The sequence below is a fragment of the Pelodiscus sinensis genome, chromosome 24 (assembly GCF_049634645.1).
Source record: "Pelodiscus sinensis isolate JC-2024 chromosome 24, ASM4963464v1, whole genome shotgun sequence".
NCBI classification, from domain to species: domain Eukaryota; kingdom Metazoa; phylum Chordata; order Testudines; family Trionychidae; genus Pelodiscus; species Pelodiscus sinensis.
Window position 1 is genome coordinate 11,511,123 of NC_134734.1, and position 20,585 is coordinate 11,531,707.

At 55.2% G+C, this 20,585-nt stretch overlaps 2 protein-coding genes across 2 annotated transcripts in view; one reads left to right on the top strand and one right to left on the bottom strand.

Annotated features, from left to right (window-relative positions):
• LOC102445440 (dnaJ homolog subfamily C member 3-like) overlaps positions 1–10,576 on the top strand; it is a 27,913-nt gene extending 17,337 nt beyond the window's left edge. Inside the window, exons 9-12 of the mRNA XM_075907178.1 lie at positions 1,484–1,604; positions 4,370–4,502; positions 7,422–7,570; positions 8,940–10,576. Coding sequence (XP_075763293.1) covers positions 1,484–1,604; positions 4,370–4,502; positions 7,422–7,570; positions 8,940–9,082 — 546 coding nt within the window. The 3' untranslated portion in view covers positions 9,083–10,576. The remainder of the gene's footprint in view (positions 1–1,483; positions 1,605–4,369; positions 4,503–7,421; positions 7,571–8,939) is intronic.
• Positions 10,577–14,158: 3,582 nt separating this feature from the next.
• CLDN15 (claudin 15) lies at positions 14,159–20,088 on the bottom strand. Its single transcript, XM_075907199.1, has 5 exons — positions 19,406–20,088; positions 16,817–16,981; positions 16,059–16,140; positions 15,827–15,937; positions 14,159–15,635 (listed from the first exon to the last, which is right to left on the bottom strand). Exons 1-5 carry the CDS (start codon positions 19,620–19,622, stop codon positions 15,533–15,535), a joined length of 678 nt encoding a protein of 225 aa, XP_075763314.1. The 5' UTR covers positions 19,623–20,088; the 3' UTR covers positions 14,159–15,532.
• Between the last annotated feature and the right edge of the window lie 497 nt (positions 20,089–20,585).

Sequence of the window (20,585 nt, forward strand, 5' to 3'; positions counted from 1 at the left end):
GGATAGCAGAATGGTGTGCAAGGTCTGAGAGAGGGTTGTGACCTGAGGAGGAATGTAGGAGGGGATGCAGTGACTGGGAAGGTGTCTAGGGGATAAAGCAGGGGAGCAGAAGGTTTGGGTTACTTGGGGTAGGAGGAAAGAAGGGATGGAGAGGATGGGGGGGGAAGAAGGGAGGAGCTTGGGTGCCAGAGATAGGCTCTGTCTGGGAGAACTTACCTGGCTTCACACCAGCAGCTCAGCAGGTTCCTTAGCCAGGGTCCTTGCCTTTCCACCCCTGTACATGCTCAGGGGAGCTGCAGGAGCTGTGTTTATTGCTCTAATCTAAACTGAATCCTGTGAGCCCGGGGGATGAGGAATGAGGGGCAGGTCACATGTTGCCTGTCCTGCAAACAGGCTGCTGCTATTGGCCGAAACTGGCCAATAGGAGTTGCTGGGGCAGCATGAGAAACCTGTCTCCCCTCCCTCCAGGCTCTCAGCGTTCACAAACACACACATGGCCCTGTAGCCAGCTTTCTGGAGTGTCAAGCAGGAACAGGGCAGGCAGGGAGCCAGCTGGGGCTTTCGCAGCCGGATCCAGCCTGTAGATCATCTTTTGCCCAGCCCTGGAGTAGAGGGTGGAGCCTGCTTTTCCATTTATAGAAGGCAGCAGAATTGTGCGGGAGGGAAGGTTGCATGGATTTGTTTGCGAGGCAGCAGTGGCAGGATGGGAGAGGAATCTCAGCTCTGGGTGAGGCAGGGACCATTCACACTGACATGGGGCTGGGGTTAGAACATGTGAGCACCATGCGCAACAGTGCAATTTCTTTGTCTCCCTCACATGCACCCACACATCGAGTTTCCCCCCCGAGACACCTGCACCACACCAGAGTGTTCCCAGTGTGACTAATGCAGCTAGATCAAGATGCGCGGTGTGTGTAGGAGACGAAATTCGCACCTGGGCAGCCCTCAAGGAGAGAGGGCCGTGGGAGAAAGAGAGGGCAGTGAGGCACATTGGCAGAATAGTGAGCATGTGTCAGAGCACATCCTGGAGGAGAAGGCATGTGCCTGAGAGGAGGGTTAATGGGGGACATCCTTGAGAAAGTGGGGACATGGGGCAGCATGGGCATGTCCCAGAGAGGGTTTGGGGTATGTCTGGGGTGGGTCTGTGGATCTCAGCCCAGAGAGAATGGGGTGAGCTGTCGGGGAGCCAGTGGGGTATGTCTTGGAGAGGGTGGGAGACTTGTCCCATAGAGTGGGGGACATGGGTCTTGGAAATAGTGATGGTGCATATGTGGGTAGTTGGGCATGTCCTGGATAGATTAGGGGTGTCCCGTCCCCCCCCCCCGGGGAAAGAGGCATGTCCTGGGGGGCAGTCACAGAAAGGGTAGGGTGCTGTTGGGTGTGTCCCAGAAAGGGGTGAGGAGTATCCTGGGGGGGTGCAGAAATAGAGAGGGATGGAACAGTCCTACAGTTGCAGCCTGACCCACCTCTCCTCCCCTGCCAGAGCAAACAACCCCAGGAGGCCATTGACGTTTGCACGGAGGCTCACCAGCGGGACCCACATAACATCTTCATCCTGCGCGACCGGGCTGAGGCCTACATCCTGAACGACGAGTTCCAGAAAGGTAGGGTGCAGGAGCAGCTCCCGCCCTGCACTGCTGGCGGGGACCGGCCCGCTGGCTGGAAAACTCCCAGCAGCCAGGCCGCAGGGCTCAGAGCAGGTCTCTGACCGGCCTTTGTTTGGGAATGTTCAGGAGACTTGACTCAGCCTGCCTGGATCAGGGCCAGCTCAGGAGCAAAGGCAGAGCCGTGTGCCCTCTGTGCATTATACCTGTGTGGTTTCGCCCCATCCTCCCGGCCACCACCAATGCTCTACTTCAGCACAGCCCTTGGGGAAGGAGTCGCTCCTTGCTGGCCACCCTGCTATCGACCTGGGCAGTGCGGCCTCGTGGCTTGAGCCCTGCCTGGGAGTCAGGATCCTGGACTCTCCCAGCTCTGGGACAAAGAGTGGAAACTAGGAGGTTTGAACAGGGGTAGGTCTGGGTGGCTGGACTCCCGGTTTTGTTGTAGGGCTGGTGTGTGTCTGGGGATGAGTGAGGCAGGAAGATCTGGGAGCCAGGAGACCTGGATTCTGTCCCACACAGGAGGGGAGTGTTGTGGCATAGAGTGGGAGCCAGGATCTCCTGGGTTCTCTCCCTGACTCTGCCCTGCTAAGTGGAAAGTCCGTTCTTTTCCCTTTCTGATCCTTTGTCTGTCTAGTGGAGCAGGAGCCTTTAGGCGCTGCTGTTATCCAAACAGTGATTAATAAAGTTAAGAGCCCGGGTGACTTGCAAGGAGATCCCTCGTTAGGAACATCGATGTTTTTGTGCGGGTCAGTTTCATCGGGGTCAGCCACTTTTGTTCCCGACCCTGACCTGAAACTGATTTGATTTGATCTGAAACAGCTCAGAACTTAGCCGGGGAAAAAAGATGGAGGGGGAATTTACTCACAAAAAATTCCCTGATAATTGGGTGCTATTTGTTTTTGTCTAAATTTTTCAATGGAAAATCTTTTTTAAAATGACAGAAATCAGGACTGGGATAATTTCTGATGGAATATGGGAGAAAAAGTTGATTTGGATATGCAACTGTGATACCTCCTGGATGATCTAGTTTGAGGGCTGGGATCCCGTGTTGGACTGCATGTCCCATGATGCACTGCAAACACTGCTCTTGGAGATGGGAGACATTGTAGTTTGGGTTCTTTGAGTTGGGAGTGCCTGGTTAAACATGCCCTGGCACACAGCATAATCTGCTTTCTTCAGGATGGGGAGTGGGGCAGTGTGTGAGCTGTATTTTGATGCGTAATGCTCCCCTCATTCTCTACATAGGCTGAGCTCCACCTCCCATGATGCATTGTGCCGGGGCTCCCATAATACAGTGTTGTGGCCCAGCAGGAGGCGAGACCATGATGTAACATGGTACTTGGGTGCCTCATGACCTCAGTTGGGCTATATTTCCCATGATGCATCCACATCTGTCTTCTTCGAGATGCGATGCACCAGGGAACCCCATCACTGTGGTGCATCATGGGAGCTGTAGTTTGCCTAAAGCATGAAGCTCACAGAGAACATAAGAGCAGCCACACTGGATCAGACCAAAGGTTTATCTAGCCCGGTATCCTGTCTTCCAACAGTGGCCAGTGCCAGATGCCCCAGAGGGAGTGAACAGAACAGGTAATCATCACATGATCCCTCTCCTGCCATCCATTGCCAGCCTCTGACAAACAGAGGCTAGGGACACCATTCCTACCCATCCTGGCTCATAGCCATTGATGGACATATCCTCCATGAATTTATCTAGTTCTTTTTTGAACTCTGTTAAAGTCCTGGTCTTCACAACATCCTCTGACAAGGAGTTCCACAGGTTGACTGTGCGCTGTGTGAAGAAAAACTTCCCTTTGTTTGTTTTAAACCTACTACATATTAATTTCATTTGGTGATCCCTGGTTCTTATTATGGAAACAAGTAAATATTTTTCCTTATTCACTTTTTCTACATCAGCCATGATTTTATGGACATTTATCTTATCCCCCCTTAGTCTCCTCTTTTATAAGATGAGAAGTCCCAGTCTTTTTAATTTCTCTTCATATGGGACCTGTTCCAAACCCCTAATCATTTTTGTTGTTTTTTTCTGAACCTTTTCCAATGCCAATATATCTTTTTTGAGAAGAGGCGACCACATTTGTACGCAGTATTGAAGATGTAGCTGTACCATGGATTTATACAGAGGCAATAAGATATTTTCTGTCTTATTTTCTACCCCTTTTTAATGATTCCTAACATTGTTTGCTTTTTTGACTGCTGCTGCACACTGAGTGGATGTTTTCAGAGGATTATCCACAATGACTCCAAGATATCTCTCTTATGTAGTTGTAGCTAAATTAGTCCCCATCATATTGTTTGAATAGTTGGGATTATTTTTTCCAATATTTATTAACATTAAATTTCATGTGCCATTTTGTTGCCCAATCACTTAGTTTTGTGAGATCTTTTCAAAGCTCTTCACAGTCTGCTTTGGTCTTAAATGGAGATACAGGGCAACCAAACTACATCTCTCATGATGAACCATGATCACCTCTTTTTAAGAGACAATGCAAAAACAAAAGTTAACTGTTGCGCTAGTGCATCTTGGGAGATGCCCGGCCACAGAGTAGAACCAGGCACAGGAAGGACCCAAACTACAAGTCCTAACAGCAGGGAGTGCCTGGCAGTTGGCATCAAAGGCTCTGGGCTGGTCCCGCCACAAAGGGAGCCATGGTGCTGGGCGGTAATTGACCAGGGGATGAGGGTTGCGCTGTGAGAAGTCTGGTCCTGGGGCATGGCATGAGGTAGCTCTGCTTGGTTCACAGCGGTGGAGGATTACCAGGAGGCCAAGGAGTTTGATGGGGAAAATGAAGAGGTGAAGGAAGGGCTGGAGAGAGCTCAGAAGCTCCTAAAGCAGTCAAAGAAGCGCGACTACTACAAGATCCTGGGGATCCGGAGGTTAGTGTCCACACGTTTCATCTACCCATCGGCTGGGCCGGGAACACAAGAACGACTATATAGAATCAGCCCAAAGGTCCATCTAGCCCGGTATCTTGTTTTCCAACAGTGGCCTGTGCAAAGTGCCCCAGAGGAATGAATAGAACAGAGAATCATCAAGTGATCCATCCCCTGTCACCCAGTCCCAGCTGTTGGCAAACAGAGACTAGGGACCCCATCCTTACCTACCCTGGCTAATAGCCATTGATAGACCTACCTTCCATGAATGTATCTAGCACTTTTTTGAATCTTGTTATAGTCTTGACCTTCACAACATCCACTGGCAAGGAGTTCCACAGGTTGACTGTGTGTTGTGTGAATAAATATGGTCTTTTGTTGGTTTTAAACCTGCTGCCTATTAATTTCATTGGGTGACACCCCCCCCCCCCAAGTTCTTGTACTATGGGAAGGAGTAAATAATTCTTCTTTTTTCACTTTCCCCACCCCAGTCATGATTTAATAGATCTCTATTATATCCCCCTTCAGTTTCTTTTCCAAGCTGAAAAGTCCCAGTCTGATTAATCTCTCCTCACATGGCAGCTGTTTCTTACCCCCTCATCATTTTTGTTGCTTTTTTCTGAACCTTTTCCAATGCCAAGGTATCTTTTTGGAGATGAGGCAACCACGTCTGCACCATCTCCTATATATCTGGGCGAACCATCCTATATATTTGAGAGAGTTTGTCTGTTTGACTGTGTCCAACTGTCTGTCTGTCCAAGAACTCCTAAATGGTAAGATCTAGGGCCACCAAGTTTGGTAGGCAGCTTCCTCTTAAAGCAAAGTAAGGATTGGGTTGTGCCAGGAGACCAGGATGTGCCTGGAATGGGATAGTTTCTCATAAAACCAAACAAAAAAGAGACCGAATCACCAGGCAAGTGAAAGGGGCTGGCTGGGGGCGCCCCTCCTCCATCAGAGACTCCCACAGCCCAGATCCTCCCGCCCACCAGGCACCGTTTGCTGGGGGTCTCAAGCGCCTTCACCCTGATTCATCCAGGAACATTGCTGGCTGTTGGCCCTTGTCAAGGAGCAAGGGGAAAGTGCACCGTTTGCTTAGTTCCTCACTCTGGGGAGGGCGGGGGCAGACGAACCTGGACCTGCCCCAGCTGAGGAACATGCCCCCCTCCTCTAGCTGTGCCCGCTGGAGCTGCAGTGGCCATGAAGAGGCGCTTCTCCCCTCGCCCCACACTGCTGTGGGAAGAGAAGGTTGAAGTGGTCCTTTCTCCACGGGGCAGCCTGCATACTGAACCCCTCACCCCCACCCCCACCCCACTCCAGAGCAGTGATTTAAATGAAGAAAAACAACAATTAATGAGTCAAGGTTCTGAGTAACGCCTGGTAAATCTTCTAATGAAACTATAGAGGAGCTTATTCGTATTCTTGATCCCTTTCCTAACCATCCCCGACATGCTGTTTGCTTTTCTGACGCAGTGCCTGTGGGGAGGGGGCTGGGGGCTTGGACTGGGGCGCTCCCTGGCCCAGCCCCCTGAGCACCCACAGCCCAATGGGAAAGAGTTTCTGGACCCCTGGGCCAGAAGGAAGAGGGGATTGGGGCCCAGAACTGCATGTTAATTCCTGTCTGAATTTGTCCAGTTTCAGCATCCAGGTTCTTGTTAGACCTTTGCCTGTGTCCCCGTGTAGGTCGTTCTAGCCTGAGATCACGGTTCTCTGCCCCCCTTCACGTCCTGTGTGTCCGAGCGGGAGGCTCTCGCTCTAAGGCTAACTTTTTGCCTGAGGGCACGTCTTGGTATGGAAATTGTATGTTGGGCCACGAATGCTCACGAAATTGGGGGTTGGGATGCGGGAGGGGGTGAGGGCTCTGGGGCAGGGCCAGAAATGAAGAATTTGGGATGTGGAGGGGACTGTTGGCTGGAACACGGGATTGGGGCACAGTGGGAGTGGGTGCTCTGCATGGGGGTGCAGGCTCCAGGTCTGGGCTGGGGATGAGGAGATTGGGGTACAGGAGGGGGCCCTGGCCTGGGATAGAGGGGCTCGGGGCAGAAGGGGGAAAAGGACTCGGGCAGAATGGTGGGGAGCTGGGGGTGCGTACTCTGGGATGGGGCTAGGTATGAGGGGTTTGGGGTGAAGGGGGGGTGCTGGGCTGACATTGGGGCTCAGGGGTGCAGGATCCAGGCATCAGTTACCTGAAGTGACCCTTGGAAGCAGTGGCCTGTCCCTCTCCGGCTCCCAGGCAGAGGCAGGGCCATGTGGCTCTGCGTATTGCCCCGTCTGTAGGCTCTTCTCCCACAGCTCTCACTGGCCACGGTTCCTGGCCAATGGGAGCTGCAGAGGCAGCGATGGGGGCAGCATGTGGCACCCCCTGGCTGCCCCTGCTTCCAGGAGCCGCACAGAGCTGCTGCCCGTGCAGAGTGGGGCACAGGAGACCCCCAAACCCCTTTTCTAGCAGGAGCTCCAGGGCCAGTTTAGATGGTTCAACGGGCTGGATGCAGCCCGCAGGCTGTAGTTTGCCCGTCCCTGCTCCAGCCTCTAACTCTTGTGGCCTCTCCAGGTTGTCAACATCCTTGTGGAACTGGGGACCTCAGAGCCGGAGGACAGGCCCAATGGCTATTAGCCAGGATGGGCAGGGATCGAGTCCCTAGCCTGTTTGCTAGAAGCTGGGAATGGGCGACGGGAGGGATCCCTTGATGTTTCTCTGTTTGATTCATTCCCTTTGGGGCTCCTGGCATTGTCCGCTGTTAGCAGACAGGACACTGGGCTGGATGGACCTTTGGTCTGACCCTGTCTGGCCGTTCTTATGTTCTCGTTGGTGGCATGGCTCATGTAGACGGGGCCCTGGCTTGCATAGCAAGGCGGAGAGTCCGGCCGCCGGTGCTGGGTAGCTCTCCCTTTGGTGTCCTTATGCCACCTGTTTGGGTTCCCCAGGAATGCCAACAAGCAGGAGATCCTCAAGGCCTACCGGAAGCTGGCCCAGCAATGGCATCCCGACAATTTCCAGTCTGAGGACGAGAAGAAGGAGGCGGAGAAGAAGTTCATCGACATTGCAGCCGCTAAAGAGGTCCTGACGGACCCTGGTAAGGCCTGGCCAGGGGGTAGATGGAGCGCCTGAGACTCAGCAAGGCGTCCCTGGCATGGCCACCCTTGTGGGCCCTTCCCAGCCCGCTGCAGCTGCTCCAGTCCTGCCCGAGGCAGCGATGTGGATGTTGCCTCCTGTGGCCTTTCCCTGCTCCCAGCGGTGCCCAGCCCCAGAGTGGGAGGCAGCCTCTGCCTGGGGGAGTCTGTAGCTTAAACCTTCCTGACCGAGCTTAAACCTTCCTGATGCCTGGAGCGGCCAGCCAGTGGCATTCTCCCTTCCAAACGGGGCTGCTCTGGGTGTGGCAGGGTGCTCAGGTGCCCATAGCAAAGCCCGGTGAGTGGCATGATTCGCCACCGTGTTCCCTTTCATCACAATTCCCAAGTCTGAGCCAGGCCCTGGTGGTGAAAGTCTGCTGGGAGTCCCCCCCCCCCTTCAGTGTGCTGCCCCCTGTGGGCCCACACGATCCCACCATGCCTCCGAGCCTGGTCCCCGTTTCCCACTGGGGCTCTCAGCAGCGATGGCGGCTGAGAGGGGCTTCCCTGCGTAGAGAGCACCAGCCGCTGGGAGGCGAGGCACACGGGCCTTTCCAGAGGCAGCCAGTCCCCAGGCAGCGGTTGGGTTAGTGGGGAAGAGCCAAGGAACAGCTGTTACAGGTGACAGCCCTGGGAAGCCATGTTCTCCAAGGGCCCCCTCTCCGGTCTCTGTGTTCTTGGCCCCCTGTGGCTCCCCTTGTTCTCCAGGGGTCGCTGGGCTGTTGGGGTGTGCAGCTGCCTCTGCTTTAGGGTTAACGTCTCTGATTCCATGGGTGATCCAGGGCTGGAGCACCCATGGGGGAAAAAATAGGGTGTGTTCAGCACCCCGCAGCCACAGCTGTTTGGTGGCTTGTAGAAAGCCTTGGGGGAGGGTGGAATGCAGCAGGTGGACAGGCGGGAGCCTTGGGGAGGGAGTGAAGCAGAGGTGGGAGGAAGCGGCATGAGGGTGGGGCCTTTTTGGAGGGAGTGGAGTGGGGTGGGAAGAACTGGTGTGACGGGCCTCAAGGCAGGGGGCGGAGTGGGACGGAGGCCCTGGGGGACGGGGCAGATCAAGGGCAAGACCTTTGGGGAAGGGGCAGAGTGGGACAGGACCTTGGGGCAGAGTGGGGATGCAGCACCCCATGTCAGCGCTTATGTGTCCAGCCACCAGTGTCTCCATAGGGTCTTCTATTCAACTGTGTCCGAACAGTCCCAAGCCCCCAGCCCTTAGCAGCCTCGCCCAAGGGAGAAATGACCTCTGCCCAGTCCATGGGCAGCAGTGCCTAATGGGTAGGCACAGAGACAAACTCAGATATTCCCCCAAATCCCCTGCATCACCACACCTTTCTCTTCCAGACATGCGGCAGAAGTTCGACGCCGGAGAGGACCCCTTGGACCCCGAGAACCAGCAAGGGGGAGGAGGGCATCCCCACCAGTGGCCTTTTGAATTTAACCCTTTCGGCTCTGGCAATTTCCACTTCAAGTTTCACTTCAATTAACTCGGGGGCGGGAGGAGGAGCTCCAGACTGTGCATCGAGGGGAGACTGGGGGCCAATGGGCCAGGTGCCTGTCTCTACTGTAATGACTCTGCATATGCACCGGAACCGCCTCCCACTCAAGGTGCCACATTTCTTTTCGGGCTGAGGTGCCGGGCCTGGGAATGGGTCATCTCTGCAGCACGTGCTTTCCAAATGACCTGCAAATGGGTAGAAAAACGGCTTCTTGATGGTATGTCGAGGCCTGCGAGGATTGCTCTTTCTATGCCAAATTTCCTGGAGAACTAATTGGATTCTCTCCGTGTGCATCCCATCTTTGTAGGATCTCAGCACCGATGTGCAACATGCGCCTAACCCCCCTCTTCATCGAGACGGGCATCTGTTTTCATTCAGATCCTCTCCATCTCCTCTTGTTTGTTTGCCAACGCCCAACACGCATTTAGGAGAAAAGCGGCCTGTGCTGAAGTTCAGTGTGACGGTGGATTAGAAATTTCCCATCAAAAGGGGGTGTCATTTGCCCAGGTGTAACTAGGCAAACTATTTGCCACAAGGAAACTTTCTATGAAAAGTGTCTGCTGTGGAAAGTTGCGGCTTTTTGTTGGAAATACAAACAAAGGCCTCAAAAGTGAAAAATTTTCAATCTGGACTCATGGGAGTTAGGGCCTCATACCTCTTATTCCCTATAAGCATGGCCTGTATCTCCAACCATCTAGCAAGGGCTCTCGTGATGCACATCTCCCCCTCCAATAGAGTAGGCAGTGGTGCATCCTGGAAGATGTAGTCCAGAAAGGGAACATGCAATGCCTGAACTACATCTCCCATGAAGATGTCAGCTTGCCCGGACCAACCAGTCCTGCAAAGCAGGTAAAAGACATTTCTGCTGTGCACGGGTGTGGTTGATTTACAAACAAATCAGAATCAGTTGGGGGAAAAACACTTTCTGGATTCTTAGTATTTTTTCAATGAACCAAAAAAAGCCTTTTTTCCCTTAAAAAAAAAAAAAAACTCCCTTGCACAGTGAACTTGCCCAAATTCCAGGATTAAAAAACCCTTTTTCCTTGTGTGTATTTTTTTGCAGAGAAATACAATTTGTTTCCCCTTCCTGCCAAATGTCCCTCGCAGGCCTTTGTGTAGAAAGATGCAGACCTCATTAGTATTTTCCTTTTCCAGTTTTCTGGTGGGCTACATGGTTCTCTATTCCTGACTGACTTTCCTCTACGAGGACTCTGCTAATCCTGTCAGGGCGGATGAAAGCAGGACTTCTATTCCCACCCTCCGTGCTGCTCGCTCTGTCTGGTAGTGTTGCAGTCAGTCCCACTGATATTTTATAACTGATCCGGATTTCTCCCCCACCTCCCTTTGCTATTTTATAGATACAGTTTTAATGTTGATTTCATTCCAGGAGCGGGTTACACACTGTAATCGTTGCGTAAGTAAGGGGCAACTGAAGTGCCCCAACCCTAAGTGCTGGGATTAAAGTTTGTATTGCAAACAGGGTGCCATTTTTCCTTTCCCTCTTTGTGCTAGGGTCTGCCTCTTTCAGCTTGCCTGAGATGACATGAAAAGGCAGAAAAGAGTTGTGTTGCTTTCTGGAGGTCTGAAAGGGTTCTTCATAACCTTAGCAACATCCAGGCTCCAAGGTCTTTTCCTTGAGGGGTGGTGTTAAGGTGGGAGACTGGTTGTGATGTCTCAGCTCTATCTTGCCCAGTGGGAATGGAAGATATTTAACTTAGAGTATTTTTATCCCAAGAGTGTATTAGGCCTTTGAGTTAGGCATTGGCAAGAATTGGGATGAAACTATGGGGCTAACTGCCTTCACCTAGATCAGGTCCCCTGTTGTGCCTGGTACTGCACAGACACACCCCTACAACTGAAATCAGCCCAATCTCTGTCTGAGATCTGGTCTCTTGTGCTGGTTTCCCACCCCCCCTCCACCCCTCCCCACCACCACTACCGTCCCTACCCAACTCAGACCAAGGCCACTGTCATGCCTGGCACTGCATAGACCCTCATGCGAACTGTGATCTGGATTCCCATTGTGTCAGGTGCTGCCCAAAGACCTCCCAGCCTAAAGAGATGATGTGAGAGGGGAAACTGAGGCACAGAACAGAGACGGGTTCATGGAAAGCTGCATGGAAACTTTTTAAAGACACCATAATAGAGGCCCAACTTAAATATATACCCCAAATTAAAAAACATAGCAAGAGACCTAGAAAAGTCACCGTGGCTTAACCACCATGTAAAAGAAAGTGAGGGACAAAAAGGTATCTTTTAAGAAGTGAAAGTCCAATCCTAGTGAGATAAATAGAAAGGAACATAAACACTGTCAAATCAAGTGTAAAAATGTAATAAGAAAAGCAAAAAAAGATTTTGAGGAACAGCTAGCCAAAAACTCAAAAAGAAATAACAAAATGTTTTTAAGTACATTAGAAGCAGGAACCTTGCTAAAAAAACCTGTGGGTCCCCTAGACGATCCAGCTATAAAAGGAGCAATCAAGGACGATAAAGCCATTGCAGAGAAACTAAATTATTTCTTTGCTTTAGTCTTCACGGCTGAGGACATTGGGTGATGAACTGTCCCGAATTAAAGTGTCAGAGGAGGAACTGTCCCAGATTAAAGTGTCATTAGAGAAGGTTTTGGAACAAATAGAAAAACTTAATGTTAACAAATCTCTGGGACCGGCTGGCATTCATCGAAGGGTTCTAAAAGAACTCAAATGGGAAATTGCTGAACTATTATCTGTGGTTTGTAACCTATCCTTTAAATCCGCTTCCGTACCTAATGACTGGAAGGTAGCCAACGTGACACCAATATTTTAAAATGGCTCTAGAGGCGATCCTGGCAATTACAGACCGGTAAGTCTAACTTCAGTACCAGGCAAATTAGTTGAAACAATAGTAAAAAATAAAATTGTGAAGCATGTAGAAGAACATAATTTGTTGGACAAAAGTCAACATGGTTTCTGTCAAGGGAAATCCTGTCTTACTAATCTATTAGAGTTCTTTGAAGGGGTTAACAAACATGCGGACAAGGGGGATCCAGTAGATATAGTATACTTAGATTTTCAGAAAGCCTTTGACAAGGTCTCTCACCAAAGGCTCTTGGGTAAATTACATGGCCATGGGATAAGAGGGAAGATCCTTTCTTGAACTGAGAACTGGTTAAAAGACAGGAAACAAAGGGTAGGAATAAATGGTAAATTTTCAGAATGGAGAGGGGTAACTAGTGGTGTCACCCAAGGGTCAGTCCTGGGACCAATCCTTTTCAACTTATTCATAAATGATCTGGAGAAAGGGGTAAGCAGTGAGGTGGTAAAGTTTGCGGATGATACCAAACTGTTTAGGATCGTCAAGACAGAAGCAGACTGTGAGGGACTACAAGAAGATCTCACCAAACAGAGTGATTGGGCAACAAAATGGCAAATGAAATGTAATGTGGATAAGTGTAAAGTAATGCACATCGGGAAAAATAACCCCAACTATATGTACAGTATGATGGGGGCTAATTTGGTTATGACAAATCAGGAAAAAGATCTTGGAGTTATCGTGGACAGTTCTCTGAAAACTTCCACACAGTGTGCAGCAGTGGTCAAAAAGGCAAAGAGGATGCTAGGAATTAAGAAAGGGATAGAAAATAAGACCCAGAATATCTTACTGCTGCTGTATAAAACTATGGTACACTCACATCTTGAATACTGTGTACAGATATGGTCTCCTCACCTCAAAAAAGATATTTTTGCCTTGGAAAGGGTTCAGAAAAGGGCAACTAAAATTATTAGGGGTTTGGAACAGGTCCCATATGAGGAGAGGTTAAAGCGACTAGGACTTTTCAGTTTAGAAAGGAGGAGACGGGGAGGGGGGTATGACAGAGGTATATAAAATCATGAGTGGTGTGGAGAGGGCAGATAAAGAAAAGTTATTTATTAGGTCCCTAAATAAAAGAACTAGAGGACACCAAATGAAATTGAGTAGCAGGTTTAAAACTAATAAAAGAAAGTTCTTCACACAGCGTGTAGTCAACCTGTGGAACTCCTTGCCGGAGGAGGCTGTGAAGGCTAGGACTATAACAGAGTTTAAAGAGAAGCTAGATGGTTTCATGGAGGTTAGGTCCATAAAAGGCTATTAGCCAGGGGATAAAATGGTGTCCTTGGCCTCTGTTTGTCAGAGGCTGGAGAGGGATGGCAGGAGACAAATCGCTTGATCGCTGTCTTCGGTCCACCCTCTCTGGGGCACCTGGTGCTGGCCACTGTCGGCAGATGGGTTACTGGGCTAGAAGGACCTTTGGTCTGACCCAGTACGGCCGTTCTTATGTTATGTAAGGGTCTCACCACAGTGCCAGAAATGGAACCCAGGTGTTGTGTGTCCAGGGCAAGGCCAGCCAGTCAGGCTCTTCTTTATAAGTTCTCTCGTCAGCCATGGAGTCTTCCAGGGTGAATGAGACCCTGACTTGCTAAGGCAGAAAATACGCCCCTTTGTGTGGAGCTGAAGCCACTGTGCCACCAGCAGCATCAGGCCCTTTGCAGCAGGCGCCTCGAGGGTCCGGATCCAGCCTGTACCTCAGAATCAGGTCTAAGGCTGCAGGGTGGGTTCTGGCCCTCCCAGATTTTCTGATACTGCAGCCCGTACAGCTCCAGCAGTGCAGAAATACACTCAGGCAGGGCCCCGGGCTAGTGGTGCCCAGAGAGTAGGGCTGGCTCCCTGCCTGCCCTGGCACCGCGCTGTGCCCCAGAAGTGGCCAACACAGCCAGTGCTTAGATGGGAGCAGGAAGAGTCCATGTGCTGCTCTCACCCACAAGCACCATCCTCGCCCATCTCCCACTGGCTGGGAGTGCAGAGCTGGTGCTTAAGGCAGGGGCAGCCCTGTGCACCCTCTCCCCCATTCATGGGAGCTGGACCTGAGGGATGGAGCCAGGGCAGGTGGGACGAGCCTGCCTGAGCAGCACCGACCAGCCGTGCTGGCGAGAACCGCCAGGGTCCCTTTCTGACTGAACGTTCCTGTTGAAAACCGGACAACTGGTCAGGCTGCCCAGTGGCTCCCTGGCAACTGTTACCCTAGCCTGGCTCCTGCTTCCAGCCTGACCCGAGGGTGTGGCTACAAATCCAGTGCTGCCCTGGGCCCGGGCCCCATCTACCACCAAGCATGAGCCTCTGCTGCAGGAGCTAAAAGACCTATTTCCTCTATCCCAGGTTGTCATGGGTCTAGGTGCCATCGGAGTGGGGACAAAGTTCTCCCCTAGGGCCTGTTATAGGAGCTTCACCCCTACTCCCCAGCTGAGGATGGACCAAGCCAGTATCACCCCCTGAGAGCAACCCAAGGGACATGGCCTTTGCATTGAAATCACATTTATTTTGTACAAAATGAGTGAGGAGTCTGGCTCCGCGTAGCCGCCTTGCCCAGGCTGCTCCCTGGCCCCTCACACTGGTGAAGAAATTGTCCTGGCTCTGTGACACCCTGCATTTGCCACACCTTCGGGGGGTAGAGTACCAGCCCCTTAGGCAGGCTGGGGAGGTGAATCCCTCCAGAGTCCCTCGTCCTGCTCCCCAGTAGTACAGAGCCGTTCCCTCAAAGCCAGTCCACCCAGAGACCCCGGTGCCCCTGGGCAGGCAGGGAGGGGCTGCGTTTTTCCAGCTCATGCGGGTTTTTCAAGATGGTGGGAAAAATGCCGAACAGGGAAACCTCACCCCCCTTCCGGAGCCGACGCAGACCAAGCGAAATGTGGCATCACAACCACGTCCAGCCGGCTCGCTCAGTTTGGAACCGACAACAGCGTTTTAAACCAAACCACTCCATTTTGACACCAGCTTCTAACCTTTGTTATCCCCTCCCCCTAAAAAAAAAAAAACCCCAAAACAAAACGGGGCAATTCAGTAGAACTGACACTTTGCCCAATCGTTTTGTTTTCTTTGGATCAGCATTTTCCATTGGAAAAAAAAAATCATTGAAAAATTCCTGTTCACACTGGGAACCTCAGATCCAGTCATATGCGTCAGAGTGTCATCGGATTGCTTGTCAGGTGAGGAAGGTCTCTTCCTTCCCCCGCCCCCCGTACACAATCAGGTGCACTTGGGCTTTTCTAACACTTTCTCTGAGGCATCAGGGATCATCCACAGCCGGAGATGAGACACGGGGCAGGGTTTGCCAAAGAACCCTCTTTCTGGCTGCACCCATGCTCGGACTCTAACCGATTCGGGAATTTGAGGGCAGGAAGGATTTTCCCCCCAAGTCAGATTGGCAGGAATGTTGCGTAGGGGGGTTGCCTTGCGCTGCAGCACGGCGCGTGAATCACGTCCTGGGACCGTGGGGTGCGTCCCGCCTCCGCGTGGGATGATCAGAGTCCTCGGCCATCGGGCGTATCGAACGATCTCGCCGCTTTCCCCTTCCTGGGGAATCGGCCAGTCTGGTGCCCTCGGCCAGCTGCTGGCGTCACCACGGCAACCCCCCGCTCCTCCGGCCTAGACGTAGGCGTTCTTGCCATAGTTCCCAGCGCTGCTGGCGTCGGAGCCTCTCCGTGGGCGGCTGGGGGCGGCCTTGGGCCCGCTGTAGTGGTAGCTGTAACTGGCGGGACACAAAGGGAGGGCAGCAGGTCATGCAAAGCCAGCGCCCTGGGCTGGGGCGGGTGGTCTCTGCTCCAGGGCCCTGGGAGCCAGGTGACCAGGGCTGGGGAGGTGGGAGGGGGAATCTCCCCTCCCTTCTCCCGGTAACAGAGTCCCCCGGATCCAAGGCCTCATGCAGCCGCCCCCTGTTACCTCTTGTCCTGCGAGGAGCCTTTGCAGCAGAAGCCCAACAGGCAGCCGCCCCCCACGATGGCCAGCAGGGCCCCACTCCAGCCCAGGTACAGCGCTGGGCCGATCTCATACCTGCAGCCAGGGGGAGGTGGGGGTCAGTGCAAAGACAGGGCCCCATGTATGCCTCCCGTGGGTCAGAGCCGGGCTCGTCCCCTTCCCTCCGTGCCCCCCCCCCCCAGCCAGCTGGACTCACTTGGTGCCAGGGAAGAGGGGGTCGAAGAAGTCGCGGGTGATGTTGAAGGCGTACCAGGAGAGCGCCACCATGCTGCACAGCCCTGGGTGGGGGGTGGGGAGGAGAAAGGCGAACATAAGTGTCTGGGGTGGTCAGGAGCCCCGCCCCCCCACACACAAACCCCGGCCCTGCAGCATTTACTGCATTGTGCTGGGGCTAGTGTCTGCCCTGTCCCCTCCCCCCCCCCACCAGGACTCACAGGGGGTGGAAAGGGGGGCGGGCCAGAACACCCCATGCTGGGGCTAGTGTCTGCCCCCCTCCCCAGAGGGGGTAGATCAAGGACATGGTCAGAACAGCCACACTGTGGTTGTTCCCTGTCTCCCCCTCCTCCAGTGCCCAGAGGGGGCAGATCGGAGGCGTGGCCAGAGGACCCCATACTGGGGCTATTCCCTGCCCCACAGGAGGCAGATCAGGGCATGGCCAAGGCACACTGCACTGAGACTATTCCCAGCCCTGCCAGGGCCCAGAGGCAGCAAATAGGGGGCATGGTAGGAGCACTCCATGCTGGGTCTATTTCCTGTCCCCCAAGGGGCAGATTTGGGGTGTGGCTGGAGCACCCCATACCGGGGCTATTCTCTGTACTCCACGGCCCACAGAGGGCAGACTGGGGTTGTGGCTGGAGCACCCCACACTGGGACTAGACCCAGCCCCTGGGGGTTGGGCCCCCTACTGCCATGTCCTGCCCATAGGTAGATCAGAGGCATGACAAGGGCTCTCACCTGCCAGGATGAACATGCAGCCCCCAGCGGCTGCCATCTTGCCCTTGGCTGTGGGGTTCCCGTCTGCCACTTTGGTGCACCTCATGCCCACCACGCTGCACAGGATGGCCATGGCACCGAGCAGCAGGGCTGTGATCATCAGAGCGCGGCAGGCCTGCAGGTAGCCTGTGGCAGGCACAAAGGGGGCCAGGTGAGTAGCAGAAAAGCCTCGGATCATCCCAGGGAGGGATCCAGCTGGGCTGCTGCGGGAGCTGGGATACGGGTCAGGAGGGGAGCAAGAGCTCCAAGCACTGCGGGACACAGCCTGGGGTGGGAGGGAGGAAACTCATGCAGGGCCATCAGTGGGAGGCTGGCCAGAGAGTTTTGAATTGTGGGTATTCTCTGTCCCCCCCCTTCCCTCCCACTCACAGGAGGCAGATCAAGCGTGTGGCCAGAGCAGCCCAGCTGGCCAATAGGGAGCTGGTCACTGGACGCTCTCCTAGGACATGGGAGACCAGTGCTTGGCTACAGATGCCCAGGTGGGTTTGGGCGAGTCCAAATGCTTTGCAACTGACCAGCCAAAAGTGTTGCCTAAGAGCTGGGCCTTATAGGGCCAAGCCATGCCTCAGTTTCCCCAACTCCAGTGGGACCAGTTGCATCCCCCTCCCTGAGAGGGAGGCTAAATACAAGCAGGAAGGTGAGGTGCTCACATACTTTGGTGCCCTGGCTGATATGTCTGCAGCAGCAAGAGTAAACAACTCAGTTGCCTGCCAAATCCCCATAGATATTTCCCCCTCTCCCCCCGCTCTCCCGATGTGGGAAAAGAAGAGAATGAGCCACGTAGGACAGGTGCCAGTTGTGTTGTTAAATGAGCACAATCTGCCTCACCAGCAGGTCTCAGCTCTAACCCAGGCCCCCACTGTGCTGGGCACTGGCACGGACCCCCACCGCTGACAGACCAGGGGCCTTGCTGGGCCAGGCACTGCCCAGATCCCGACACCGATCGGGGTGCTGTTGTGTCGAATGCTGCCCAGACCCTCACTGTGCAGGGGCCTGGACAACAGGGCTCCAGTCTCGGGCAGAAGGGTCACTCCATGCTCAGCCCAGATAAGGGGACCTCTGTCATCCCAGGCCGTCATTAGCCCCACCCTACCAAATAGGCTGCAGGGGCTGGAGTGAGTGACTCGGCACCTGGGCCGGCTGTGGGTGTGTCCAGAGCCACAGGCACCACCTGCCTCGGCAGGCACCCAACTGTTCAGAGCCTCAGCCCCCTGAGCAGCACACTGGGCTGGGAAGCAGTAGTAGGTTGGTGGAATCATTGGGCCAGGCCACTGGGGGGAGCCGGCTCCCACCCACTTGGCCACCAAACAGACTGAACTTCAGAGGCGCTGAAGCAGCAGGTGACCTACCTGACCTGCAGCCTCTTGCTCTAACCACTAGTCCCCACTCCCCCCAGAACCAGGCAGAGAGCCCAGGAGTCCTGGCTCCCACTCTGCTTCCCCACTGTAACCAGCCCCCCTCCCCTCCCAGAACCTGCTCTCTCTCCCTCCCTCCATCTCTCACTTCCCCCCCCCCCCCCCCCAATGATGCTTCCTTCTGTGGATTTGGAGTCTAGCGCAGGGCTGGGAGGCAACTGGGAGCCAGGATTCTTGGGTTCACACCTTGGCTCTGGGAAGGGAGCGGAGGCTGGTGAGTTAGAACAAGGGGGGCTGGGAGCCAGGACTCCTGGTTCTCTGCCAGCCGTGGGAATGGGAGGAGGGGGCTCTGCTTGGACACAAAATCTAGCTCTCACCCCCCTGAGCAAATTGTTGAGCCCTCGGCCCCCCGGGGTCACGTGCTGGATGCCTGGAAGCACCTGGCAGGCCCAGCGGGCACTTCCTCAGCCCCAAAGTGCCAGGAATTCAACGTGTTTCCACCCCCCTCGAACACCTACGGGGCAGGTGCTGGGGCCAGGCACCCCGGGCTCGCTGGCACCTCTGCACAGAGCTGGGCAAACAGTAGCTGCCCGCTTGGCTGGAGAGAGGGGGGCAGGGGCAGGAGCAGGGCACGTCACACCCCTGCCGGCTGAAAGGTGGTAACCCCCATGCAGCTGTTCCGCGGGAATCTCCTTCCGTACAGCCCCATTGCACAGGGAGGGGAACTGAGGCACGGGGCGCATATGGCAGAACCACAGACAGAACCCAGGAGTCCTGGCTCCCAGCCCCACTCTCCTCGGACGTGTTTGTGCGTCGCCCCATTCTGCGCGCTAAGAGCCTTCCCAGCTTTGGCTGAGCTGCTCCTCAGAAGGGGTGGGGGGCGTCTGAGAGTCTCAGCTTCTCCCCTCCCCCATTCCCGGTCCGCCTGGGCAGCTGTCACAAGGAGCGCCCGCCTCCAGCCGCAGCGCCTGAAGTCAGTGCCGGGGGTCGGGGCAGGCGCGGGGGCGGAGAGGGGGACCCAGTTCTGCAAGGGGCTCTGTGTACGGGGTGCATGGAGCGGGGGGGGGGGGGTCCCAGTTGTGCACTGGGCTCTGTGCACTGGGCGCAGGGGCGGGCAGGGAGGCTGCTGGGGATGCAGGGGGAGCGTCCCGGCTGTACGGAGGGAGCGCAGGGCAGGGAGGGGGAGCCCGCTTACCAGACAGCGCCAGCATGGAGGGGAAGTCGCGGCAGTTGTAGACGCCGGTGGAGTCGGTAGCGCAGCTCTGCCACAGGTTCTCGAAGAGGGTGGAGGTGGTGATCACGCTGCCGTCCACCGTGGACACTCGCCAGTAGCTGTTGGGCAGCGTCACCCCCAGCAGCCCCCAGCCCAACGTGCCCAGGAAAAAGCCCCCCGCCTCCACCGCCGCGGTCATGGCGCGCTCGGGGCGCACGGAGCCGGGTGCAGGGAGCGGAGCGCAGGGGCGAGGCAGGGGGAGAGGGGCGCACAGAGCGGAGCGCACGGGCAGGGGGACAGGAGCTGGCCTCACGGGAAGGAGCCGCGCGGAGCCGGGCGCACGGGAAGGAGCCGCGCGGAGCGGAGCGCAGGGGCGCACGGGCAGGGGGACAGGAGCCGGGCGCACTGGAAGGAGCCGCGCAGAGCTGGGCGCACGGGAAGGAGCCGCGCAGAGCGGAGCGCAGGGGCGCACGGGCAGGGGCCTCGGGGTGAGCGGCGGATGGCTGAGCTCGCCGCGGCCCGCCAGGTAAAATGAAAGGCACCTGACATCAGGGCGGGATAACGGGGCTGAGCGGCGGCTAACGGCGCCGGGGGGCGGGGCGGGCGCAGGAGTGGGAGCTGAGTGTGTGTCGGGGGCAGGGCTCTCTGGCTGGCTGGCTGCGTCTCTTCCCTCAGCTCAGGACACGACCCCGGCCTCTCCTCGTGCTGGGGGGGGGGGGGGGGGACCCGGGAGCCCTGACCCCGCCCCAGTCCCCACTCCACGCCCAGAGTCAGGGAGAGAGCCCCGGAGTCCTGGCTGCCAGCCCCGGTCTCTCTGCGGCGTCCAGCGGGTTAGAGCAGGGGGGCAGGACTCCCGCGTTCTCTCCCAGCTGGGGAAATGGGGATGGGGGCGCCGCGTGGACACAAAATCTACTTTCACCCGCCAAGCAAATGGTCCAGTCCTAGGACCCGGGCAGCTCCCCCGGCCCAAAGTGCCAGGAACTCGAGGTGCTTCCACCCCCTTAAACCCAGCGTTTGTCCTGGCACCGGGCTGAGCAGCGCCGCATGGGGCTGGCTGGGGAGAGGGGAGCCAGCTAAGGGCAGGCTCATGGCACCTCGCACCCCCTGGTGGCCGAAAGGTGGTAACCTCCACCCAGCTGTTCAGGGGGAGTCCCCTTCCATT